At 49.6% G+C, this 11,828-nt stretch overlaps 1 protein-coding gene across 1 annotated transcript in view; it reads left to right on the top strand.

The window, feature by feature from the left end:
* The first annotated feature begins 575 nt into the window (after positions 1-575).
* Stk25 (serine/threonine kinase 25) overlaps positions 576-11,828 on the top strand; it is a 13,704-nt gene continuing 2,451 nt past the window's right edge. The window contains exons 1-10 of the mRNA XM_021197380.2: positions 576-752; positions 909-994; positions 6,868-7,098; positions 8,340-8,396; positions 8,900-9,008; positions 9,812-9,969; positions 10,053-10,238; positions 10,413-10,558; positions 10,904-11,018; positions 11,418-11,489. Coding sequence (XP_021053039.1) covers positions 965-994; positions 6,868-7,098; positions 8,340-8,396; positions 8,900-9,008; positions 9,812-9,969; positions 10,053-10,238; positions 10,413-10,558; positions 10,904-11,018; positions 11,418-11,489 — 1,104 coding nt within the window. The 5' untranslated portion in view covers positions 576-752; positions 909-964. The remainder of the gene's footprint in view (positions 753-908; positions 995-6,867; positions 7,099-8,339; positions 8,397-8,899; positions 9,009-9,811; positions 9,970-10,052; positions 10,239-10,412; positions 10,559-10,903; positions 11,019-11,417; positions 11,490-11,828) is intronic.

The following is an 11,828-nucleotide window of genomic DNA, read 5'->3' as shown; positions in this document are numbered from 1 at the left end:
CAGCATCAGGTCATTTCCTGGGGACCTCGATTACACCTTTTCAGATAGGGAAACTGAGGCAGAAGAGAAGCACTTGTCCAAGCTATGGGCGACTTTTCTAAGGGTGCGCGTGCGCGTACTCGTGGTGTGTGTGTTGCTAAGTGCAGACAAGAAGGTGACACTGCGGTTAAAGCTGGAGCACCAGGATCTGAGGGTAATGTGGGTTCGCACTCCAGGCACACAGTATGGGCCCCAGAGGCTTGGCAAACAGAGCTGGGAAAATGAGAGGAGGGCTGAAAAAAAAAAAAAAAGAGAGAGAGAGAAAACAAGCCTAGAAAACGTCAAGACAACTGCGCACGCGCTGCACCCGTCACACCGCGCGGCCAGACAGGAGGGGCGGCCCAGCCCGGGCGTATCTCAAGGTTCTGATCCAGTCTGTGGCGCATTTGCGCCTCTCCACTGACCGCTCACCGCAAGTTCTCCTGGGACTTGTAGTCTGACGCCAACAGGGCCTCGGAGCTCTTGCGTAACTTCGCATCCTACCGCGCAGCCTGCTGGGACTTGTAGTCTCAATTTTGCGTGCCCGGGGTACGGGGCGGGCTGCGGGACTCCTAGTCCCACAGAGCTTCGCGCTCGCCACGACGCCCTGCTCATAGCCGCTGCCTCCACCTCACGGGCTGGGAGGCCTGGGCGTTCCGGGAGACAGAATTGCGGTGTGAGCCACCGTGGGGACTGCGAAGCGGGCCGGGAGTCCGGGATGGAGCCGCCCGGAGGTGGGCGCTGCCAGCGGGCCTCGCCTGAATGTTGGGGAGGCCGGGCACGCCCTGAGGGCGGGTCGGGGGCGCGGGACCGGAGGGCGCGGGTGGAGGGACGCCACGGAACGGGTCCCCCGGGCCGCTGTTGACCGAGAGGCCTGCGGTTTCTCGCAGGTGCTTGAAGCGAGCGGGCGGAGCGGCTGCGACGGACTGGTCACGTCGGCGGGGACATGGCTCACCTCCGGGGCTTCGCGCACCAGGTGAGTGTGGGCGTCGGCGTGCCCCGAGTCGGTGGCTCGCGGCGGAGCGGATTTGTCCACTTGAGGCGGGAGAGGGGCGGAGGCCGTCTGCCTCGGGGCGCATCTTCAGGCTGTTGGAGCTCTGGCCTGTGCGGAGCCAGCGCCTGCGGAAGACACGAGCCCCGGGGAGCCTCTGCGGGGCGAGCGCTTCAGCCCGGGAGCTGCTGGGGACAGGTGCAGGAGCCTGCCCTGGGCACAACCTGCTTGACCCAGGCTCGGAGCCCCTTCCCAGAAGATAGACTTCTCCTTCCTCGGCTAACGGGATGGAACCCCGACACGGGACCGCACAGGAGATGAGGGCTGCATAGGGTCAGAGGGTTCGGTGGTTTGCTCTCTGAGCCCCATTTCTCGCCTTTATTTTATTTTTGTTGTTGTTTCGGAGCAAATATGACAACAGACAGCCGTTAGTGAAGTGGAATCAGCTGCCTTGGCGGCTGATTCTCCTCTGGCTTTAGCTGTGGGGTTTGCGTTTTAAGGGCTTGGTTTGGTTAGGCTTAGGCTTGACAGTTGCACAGTGAAGGAATCAGTTCTTGAGGACAGTGCAGCCGCTCACCCACCCCACCCTACCCCGACCCCCCTTCTCCCTGCATCCTTGAGAACTGGTTGTGCAGACAGGAAGCATGTCCGTCCGCTGCTTGTGGGCAGGAATTGGAGGCAGGGCTCCTTGGAGGAAACCAAACCAGCCTGGAAGACTATTCACAGCTGTTGAGTAGGGCTTTTGGCCCAGCTGTCACAGATGGGATCCCGAGCTTGCTAACTGATGCTGAATTAAGCTAACACACTTTTAATACATTTTTGACATTTCGCCTCTAATTATATAACATACTGAGAGAGAGAAAAAAAATCTGCCTCTAGTTTATTTTTAAGAGGCTTAGCTCCTGAAGATCTCAGGATGACAAATTGGAGCTATGAACTGTGAAGAAGTAGAGTAATGATGGCTAGGGGACCTTTCTCAAAGAGAGAAAGCACCCTTTTTGTCTTTTTAGGGGCCTGTGTCCAGCCTAGACATACTTGGCTTCTGAAAGTGACACAAAACCTTTGTAGGGCTGTTTTCTCCCAAGATGGCTGCCATAGAGCCTATGAAACTGCTCCTTTTGTGTGGCAGGGCTTGTACTTTCCCCCTTAGCCTGTGCTTGTGCCTTAGGTACCTTTTACCCAGCCTGTTCCTGCCCATCTCTGGAAGGACCAGATGGTTATGGGCAGGCACTGTGTGGCTGTTGTGGTGTTGAGGATGGGTGCTGAGTTGTTCTTCTTTCGGGGAGGTGATACACAGCAGGCATGGTGGCAGATAGGCCAGAGGCTGTAGGTATAATATCCCTAGGATGGAATGGAGCGAGAAGGGGTCTCAGTTGTTCAGAGTAAGTTAAATGGTTTGAGTGATGGTTCATAACACATCCTGTCCAGAAGAGAAATCTGAGCCACCCAGATCAGCATGCTAGCTGTCTTTGATTGGCTGGGTTTGGGACTAGGGCTGCTTCGAAGGTGTAAATACAGAGACCGTGCCAGAAAGGTTCCTATCATACTGTTTCTAAGGCTGGCTGGTTCACAGCTATAGGTACCCAAAAAAACCGTAGACATTGAAGACTAGGGTTCCCACCTTCCTTGCACACAGCCTAGAACTCTGGCTTTGGGGTCTGTTATTTTCTCCTCCTCTGAGGCAGTGGTGAGTGAATACCTGGCCTGAAGTATCCTTCTTAGGCTGCTGTAGTGGACCAGTTCTGATTCTAGGCTCCCCAAGAAGAGGGCAATTAAGAATTCTCAGTATGGCTGAGCAGTGTGGGAGGATGTGGGGTCTGAGCCTGAGGAGTAGGAAAGGGCTCCTGAAAACTGCAAGGATAGTGGTCCTGGGTCATGTGGTTAGCCCATGGCTTGACCTCTTTTTTTTTTTTTTTTTTTTTAATCTTTTTGAAAGATGTATTTATTTATTGTATGTGTATGAGTACACTGTAGCTGTCTTCAGACACACCAGAAAAGGGCATCGGATCCCATTACAGATGGTTGTGAGCCATCATGTGGTTACTGGGAATTGAACTCAGGACCTCTGGAAGAGCAGTCGGTGCTCTTAACCACTGAGCCATCTCTCCAGCCCGCTTGATCTCTTTCTAACAGGCTTTCTTAGGCTACTCGAGCAAACACTGGACTGAACTAGTGATAAGAATGTATTGCTTCAAGTCCTCAACTAGACCTTCTGGAGATCTCTGAGATGGCTCTCAAGGTGTCTCAAAACTACACATGGTGGAACTGTAGCATCTGAGGAGACAGTGGGGGCCAAGTGGTTAGAGAAAGAAGGGTTTGAGAAAGTGTTTTAGGCCTGCTGGAGCAGAAACAGGCAGAAAAACAAAAAACAAAACAGAACAATAACAAAAACAAAACAGGCAGGGAAAAGTCCGCTATGTGGACCTTACTCTGTACCTGGCTTTCAGGGCTGGCTTTGAGCAGGGGATCAAGTGGTCACTGCCCAGACATGAAGTGACGGAGGCTGAGGTCTTTTCACACTGATCACGTATACCTTTATCAGTGGTCTCCACACTGATGAGTGTGGTGAGAGCACATGGCCTGGAGTGATTCTTTCTGATCTGGCTTGGATCCAGGGCTGATCTTGAAATAGCTGAAGTGTCTGACTTATCCACCACACTTGAGAATTTTTCTTGGCTTTTTATTTAAGCAGGTGAGGCTAGGATCAAACCCTACTCCCTGGCCAGTGCAGCTTAAGGAACCTCAGGCAGCCCTTAGCTTTCTCTGTCTGGCCCTTCAGGAGTTCAGGCAGCAGATCTGCTCCAAGCATCTACTGCTGTTCACTGAGAGCTGGTCTTAGGCTATGGCTGCCAGTTCGAATGTGGCTGTGAGAAGAGTCACTTTGCATTGGATTGTGCTACCTCTTTCTTTCTTTCTTTCTTTCTAATATATTCAGACACTCCTGTAGAGGGCGTCAGATCTCGTGACGGATGGTTGTGAGCCACCATGTGGTTGCTGGGATTTGAACTCAGGACCTCTGGAAGAGCAGTTAGTGCTCTTAACCACTGAGCCATCTCTCCATTCCCCTTTTTCTTTTCTTTAAAAAACAAAAAGCAACAATTACATTTATTTATGGATGGGTAGGTCTATATGTACCACAGTGTAGGTGTCAGAAGACCACTTAGGAGAATTGGTTCTTTCCTACTGTGTGAGTCAGGGGATCAAACCCAGGTTGTTAGACTTGATGATAGGTGCTTTTTACCCACTTAGCCATCTCCTGGTTCTGTCTTCTTTTTCTTTTCCTTCCCTCCTTTTTTTTTTTCTTTTAATAAGGTTCATTTACCTTTATGTGTATGCATGAGTACCTACATATATGTATGTACACCACATGTGGGCAGTGCTTGAGATTATGTGGGTGTTGGGACACAAACCCCAGTCCTGTATAAGAGCAGCAAATGCTCTTAACCACTCTCCAGCCCCCTGGCCAAAGTAGGGTACATAGGATGCCACATCTGGTTTGCTTAGAGTGGGAACTGCAGGGAGCTAGTGGCACATACTCAGGCCTTGCAAAGGCAGCTTTGCTGGAAAGGGTCAGGTGACTTCTGTGTTAAAACACTGCCCATGTTCCTGGAGCTCTTCCCCAAATTTCTGTGCCTCATCTTGTTTTGCAGAGTTCTTGGCTGGTAAAGGGCTGGAGAGTTTGATTCTCTGTGCCACCCAATTACTTGTTTCATGGTTAAAACCTTAGGAATGTATCTAGTTGGCAATTTGAGATTGAAATGTTTCTGGACAGTCTTAGGTTAGGTTTAGTCAGGTCTCTAAGACCTATTGCTGTGCTCAAGAGAAACAGCTGGGCAATTAGGCCTCAGGGAAGCAGGTAGCCATGTTTATTCTTGGAGGACAGGCTTTGTAAGTAAATACCCAGTGCAAGCTCTTCCTCAACACAGAGGGATTGGAACGTCAGTACTTACATAGTTGTAAATAAGCGTGGTTTTGCTTTTTCATGTCTTGATTTTATTTTTTTATTTTTATTTTTTTCCATGCTGGGGATTAAACTCCAGGCCTTGGGCATGTTAGGCAAGCACCAGCACTGAGTTATCTCCCTAGCCCTATTCTTTGAAAACTCTTATCATCTCGCAGCCCCCGTGGCCTGTGTGTGTTGGTCACAAGACAACTTTCTGGGAGTCAGTTCTCTTATTCCCCATGTGGGTCTAGGGAATCAAACTCAGGTTGTTGGGCTTGGTGGCAAGTGCCTTTACTAGATGAACCATCTTACCACCCTTATTTCCCTTTTAATTGGCACCAAAATACTGTTTGGGGACATCCTTTTTGTAGGAGTGTTTCCTAGTAGAGGTGGAACCAAACAGGGTTGAAAAATTGGATGAGACTCAACCTTCCCATGCCCAGGTCTTTTGCCAGCTTGGTCAGTGGTTTGGAGAGCCATGTGCTTTTCTAAAGACTTACCAGATATCACAGGTCAGGGTATGGTCACTCAGTGGTGGCACTGGGAGCCACCATCTTCTTTCATTATCTGTGCAGCCCTGGAGTGTCCTCAGTTCCTAGTTCAAAAACTGTAGTGCAATTTGGACAGAGGATTTACCTTTGCCATCCTGGTTCTTCACTTGTAGTGTACTAGTCTTTAAACCAGGTACCTTCAACATAGTTATTTCAGCAATGATTAGGTCTTATTTGTTTAAATCTGAGAACCACATAGGACAGTTTTGTGTGTTGAGTGTCTAGAATCAAGCATCTGAGAAAGTATTGAATGCAGTGCTCATCTGAGGGTGTAGCTGGCTAGAGGACTGACTTGGGAGTGGAGAAGTATTGTGGGTGTGAAAAATATAAGGCAGCTTGTGCTAAACTTTAATTTGTCTTTTCCTCTTATTTATTTACATTTTCCTCCCACCCCCCACCCCCCCACCCCCCGAGACAGGGTTTCTCTGTATAGCCCTGGCTGTCCTGGAAATCCGCCTGCCTCTGCCTCCCAAGTGCTGGGATTAAAGGCATGCAGCACCATACTCAGCTAAAATTGTGTGTAGCTGAGTATAGTGGTACATGCCTTTATACACACACACACACACACTCTCTCTCTCTCTCTCTCTCTCTCTCTCTCTCTCTCTCTCTCTCACTCACTCACTCACTCACTCACTCACTCGTATCTTCATCCTTCAAGGCCAAAGACCTCAGGTCCCCTGGAGCTAAAGTTCTAGGCCGTTTTGAGAACTGAACTCCAGTTCTCTGTAATAGCAATGTGTATTCTTAACCACTAAGCCATCTTTCTAGTCCTCAGCTCACATTAGCTTTATTTGTTTGTTTTTTTAGAACCGTTTTAGATTTATAGTGAAATGAGGTTTAAAATACTCTCTTACAGCTGGGTGGTGGTGGCACATGCCTTTAATCCCAGCACTTGGGAGGCAGAGACAGGCGGATTTCTGAGTTCGAGGCCAGCCTGGTCTACAGAGTGAGTTCCAGGATAGCCAGGGCTATACAGAGAAACCCTGTCTCNAAAAACCAAAAAAAAAAAAAACCAAAACTCTCTTACATACACATATTCCTATCTGTCATTTCTGTTAGGTCTTGGCCTGGCTCCTTGTTAGACAGCTGATGAGGGCACCTTTAAATGTGGTATTTCCTAAGTTTATAGTCTAATCAGGATTCACTATCAGATCCATTGAATATAGTGTCAGTTGGAGAGTGCAGTTATGTTTAGGTTTTCTGAACAAGGGATAAAGGCAGGAAAGAACTGAGGTTATTTCCCTTCAGTTCCTTACAGTGGGTCATGCCCTCAGACAGCAGGGCAGTCTCTTCTGTCTAGTATTTCCTCTAATGGCTGCTGTCCATGCAGTGTCCCAACATTCTTTCTCTATTGCCTTCTATAGCATTCTCGTGTGGACCCAGAGGAACTCTTCACCAAGCTTGACCGCATTGGCAAAGGCTCATTTGGGGAGGTGTACAAGGGGATCGACAACCACACCAAGGAAGTGGTGGCCATCAAGATCATTGACCTGGAAGAGGCCGAGGATGAGATTGAGGACATCCAACAGGAGATCACTGTGCTCAGCCAATGTGACAGTCCTTATATCACCCGCTACTTCGGCTCCTACCTGAAGGTGCCTAGAAGAAGGAGGGGTCTGTAGTGGTTGGGGATGGAGCACACTGAAGGTTCTGTGCCAGGCTTTCTCTTTCGTTTCCAGAGGGATTAATATGTGTCCAAGGACAGGGAAGGGAAGAGAAGGTGGCAGCTGTGGGCACATGGGAATCCCTCTGGAAGGGCAGAGAGGCCCGCCCTCCCAAATATCTCAGCTTCATAAAATCAGCCTATTCTCTTGAGAAGGGCCAGTCCTCAGTAGGCTCTAAACTGTCTATCTGTCAGCACTGTTAGGCACAGTCTAAGGGGCCCCTGCAGGCAGGCAGTACTTCTAGGGACTGCCTGGAGGGCACTTGAGCAGAGTGCAGAGAGTACAGAGAAGACTCATCGACTGCTCTGAGCAATTGGTCTGTCCACCAGGTGTCTGTACCAGAGGTATGGTAGCTGGGTGGTCAGGCCTCTTCTCCATTCCTACCCCTGGACAGTCTGTGTAGACCAGGCTGGACTTGAACTCAGAAGTGATCTGCCTTCCTCTGTCTCCCAAGTTATAGGAATAAGGTGTGTGCCACCACTAATTGCTTTCCTCTTTTTGTTTTGTTTTTGGTGGTTTGTTACTGTTTTTGAGACGGAGTCTCACTGTGTAATTCTGTTTGTCCATTTACAATATGGACCAGGCTGGCCTTAAACTCACAGATATTCACCTGCCTATTCCACGATGCCTGGCTTGGCCCTCTTAATTTTTTAATACTAATTATTTTGTTATTATTTTTACCTGTATGTGCTGGGTGGGGGTATGTCTACAATTAGTCTGTGTGTGTGCCTGCGGAGGCCAGAAAGGGTATTGGATCCTCCTGGTATGGGGGCTACAGGCCTTTGTGAGCTACTTGATATGGGTGTTGGGAGTTGAACTTGTGTCTTCTGAAAGGGAAGCAGGTGCTTTTAACTGCCAAGCTATCTTTCTAGCCCTTTTTCCCTTTAAAAAAAAAAAAACAAAAAAAACCCAAAAAACCACAAGGTTTCATGTCGCCCAATTTGGCCCTGAACTTTTGATCCTTCCAAGTGTTGGGATTATACGCATTCACTACCTTGCCTGGCTAGAACCCTATCTTACTTGGCAGGAACTTGCCTGGTATAGTTGCTGTATGGGCTAAGCCCCTAGCTGACTACTTTTGGAGGAGTTAGGGAGGGTGGCCTGTGGACTCCCCACTTGGGTATTCCTGCTGCATTTGCTGCCCAGGCACTGACAGGTTTCTCTGCTCCCAGAGCACCAAGCTGTGGATTATCATGGAGTACCTGGGTGGTGGCTCTGCACTGGACTTGGTAAGTTCAGACTCAAGCAGCAAGCAGCTTGCTCTCGAGGCTTGTCTTTCAGTGTCCCAGGAACCACACTGCCCTGCACAGTTTTAGGCTTGTGGGCTTTCTCAGTCTACCTATCACGGTTCTATATGTTAACAGGAATTGTTAGTTTCAAAACAAATCACTGTTCATCTTGCTCTGGCTGATGCTAAAAGAAGTCTTGAGCCTCTACTGGGCTAGGGGCGTAGGCACAGTTAGAGCCCCCGGACAAATAAGAGTGTCAGGGCCTTGGTTAACCTATTCCCATCTTTATAGTCACAGAAAAGATTAAAGCAACTTTTAAGTTTTCTGAAAACAGACTGTCACCCCCATTATCCTTGACATCTGAAACTATAGGAACTAAGGAACATAAAGGCCCCAGGCTTCTTTTGCAGGGACTCAGAAGTTGGTGGAGGTGCTGCTCAGGTGCTATGGAGGTATGGGTGTGGTAGCTGCAATTGAGGTTCTTCCCACCTGTGCTCCTGCAGCTGAAACCTGGTCCACTGGAGGAGACCTACATTGCCACCATCTTGCGGGAGATCCTGAAAGGCCTGGATTATCTGCACTCAGAGCGCAAGATCCACCGAGATATCAAAGGTCCTGCCGGGTGGGCATGGCTGCAGTTCTGCCCATGACCTAGAAAGAGATGGGCATGTGGAGCCTAGTAGATTGTGGTGCCTGAGGGCATGGGATGTGGTGAACGCTTCTGCCACCTGGAAACTGGGGAGTTGGGGGGGGTTATCCATTTTACTTTTTATTCCCATTTTTAATGGGCACACTGAGGGTAGAGCCTAGGGGATTGTACATTCTAAGCAAACATTCTGCTATTGAGCTACTTTGCCAGCCTAGCAAAACCTTCTTAATCTCACATCTCCTAATCTTTGATTTCATATATATGAAGGAAACCAGTTGTGTACTAGTGTAAGGCAGAAGCAGTGTGTGGATTCAGATGTGGATTTGTGCAACACTTCTGTGTGGTCCAGTCCTGATGAGGACTCACAAAGTTGGGCCAGCCCACCATGAATGACTTGGTGAGGAGAGCTGAGCCTTATGTCACAGTGTGGAATCCTGTAGGCAGAGTGCTAGATGCCCTGACTAGCTATGCCAGCTGTACATTTCAGTTAGGGTCACTATGATTATATGTTGGTGCTTGTCAGAAAACACAAACATGCCAGGCCCTGGAACAAAGGTAGAAATGTTCCTTCCTGTAGGTCCCCTAGATTGCCTGCTCTGCCAGCAATGGTCACTGTCCAGGAAAACTTAAGCTCCTAAGACATATCTGCTGCTGTCCCCAGGGGCCAGAGGATCCCATCCCATCACTAGTCAGGGAGTTGCATGCAGGGTTATTTTGAGGGGGCTGTGGAGCCAAGGATGATGCCCACCTATCCTGTATTGAGCAGCTGCCAACGTGCTGCTCTCGGAGCAGGGTGATGTGAAGCTGGCAGACTTCGGTGTGGCTGGGCAGCTCACAGACACACAAATCAAGAGGAACACATTTGTGGGTACTCCCTTCTGGATGGCACCTGAGGTCATCAAGCAGTCGGCGTACGACTTCAAGGTGAGTTCTGAATGGGAGGTGGGAGTATACTGCCACCACTCAAAATGTTTCATGTAGCAACTGTCCTGTGTGATACTCTCTAGGCTGACATCTGGTCCCTGGGCATCACAGCCATTGAGCTGGCCAAGGGGGAGCCACCAAACTCTGATCTCCACCCTATGCGAGTCCTGTTCCTGATTCCCAAGAACAACCCACCCACATTGGAGGGCCACCACAGCAAACCCTTCAAGGAGTTTGTAGAGGCCTGCCTCAATAAGGACCCACGATTCGTAAGGCCTCTACCCACTTGGGCCACCCCAGGCAGCTGAGGGGTTTGGGGATGTTAATGAAGGGAGGATGTTAACTTGGTGGGACAGGGCCCAGCCTTCACATCCTTACCTGTCCTTCCTTATGTCTTTTGTGAGGGTGGAATTCAGCTCTGACTTTGTCTGTCTCCCTGGCAGCGACCCACTGCCAAGGAGCTCCTGAAGCACAAATTCATCACACGCTACACCAAGAAGACCTCCTTTCTCACTGAACTTATTGACCGATATAAGCGCTGGAAGTCTGAGGGGCATGGAGAGGAGTCCAGTTCTGAGGATTCTGACATGTAGGGCTTTTTCTTTTCTTTCTTTTTCCTTTTTCTTTCTTTCTTTCTTTCTTTTTTTTTTTTTTGGACCCCAAGAGCTCCCTGGTGCTTGATGCCAGTGGAGGTCTTCTCTCCAGAGGCAGGGCTTGGTTGCTACGGCGGGAACTTAGACTGGGCAGGGAACCTGTAGGCTGGAGGACAGGGCCTTTTGACCATCACCTAAATGCTGCAGCCTGGACAGAGTTCTGCTCACTGTCTGGGACATCCTAGGCCAAGAGGCTCCTCAGAGAAATGAGATGTACCTTGGTACCGTGTTTACTTCCTGCCCTGTCTCCATCAGTTCTTCTGATTCTTTATCCTCTTTAGTGATGGCGAGGCTGAGGATGGGGAGCAGGGTCCCATCTGGACGTTTCCTCCAACCATCCGGCCAAGTCCACATAGCAAGCTGCACAAGGGAACTGCTCTGCACAGCTCACAGAAGGTCTGTTCATGCCCTGGGCCAGAGCACTGCCCCATATGTACTAGCCCGCCTCACTTTTCCTGGGGCAGCAGATGTGGACTACTGTGTATCAGGCTCTAAAGAGGTCAGCTCCAAAGTGCCTGTGACCTAGGGCTATATTAAACACTCATTACCTGGGGTCTGGGCAAAGAGCTTGAGAAGGACAGGGCAGAGCGGCACTGAACTATATAGGAGTCAGGCTGAAGCCTGGGTCTGCTGGTGCTTAGATACAAACAGGCCTGATAAGAACTGATGGCTTGGGCTGCCTTGTAGTTTTTGGAGTTGACCTCTAGTCTGCTCTGTCAGCCTGCTCAAGAGGAGACAGGAAATGGAGCCTCTCTTTATCTCCACATACCCAGTGTCTTGCTTTCCTCCTTGCAGCCTGCTGAGCCTATCAAGAGACAGCCAAGGTCCCAGTGCTTGTCCACACTAGTCCGCCCTGTCTTTGGAGAGGTGAGAATAGAGCTGAGCCTGTGGTCATGTGGGGCACTGGCTTTGTTCTTTAGAGGTGCTATCTGCAGAGCTATGGTGTGGTTGTCTAGTGGCCCTGAGCCTGGACTTATCTATTTGATTCTGGGTCTGTTGCAGCTAGTTATGCACAGGCTTGTGGTTCCAGCTTCCTGAGGAGGATTGTACCATAAAGTGCTGGGAGGAACTGACCTGACCAGTACCCTTTTTTGTTCCCAGACCTGCTAAGGTCCTCTGGCATTACAGCACTACTGATTTTTTTTTTTTTTTTTGGTTTTTCGAGACAGGGTTTCTCTGGATAGTCCTGGCTGTCCTGGAACTCAC

This window comes from Mus pahari, chromosome 5 (assembly GCF_900095145.1).
Source record: "Mus pahari chromosome 5, PAHARI_EIJ_v1.1, whole genome shotgun sequence".
Classification (NCBI taxonomy): Eukaryota; Metazoa; Chordata; class Mammalia; order Rodentia; family Muridae; genus Mus; species Mus pahari.
This window is presented reverse-complemented; position numbering and strand designations above follow the sequence as displayed.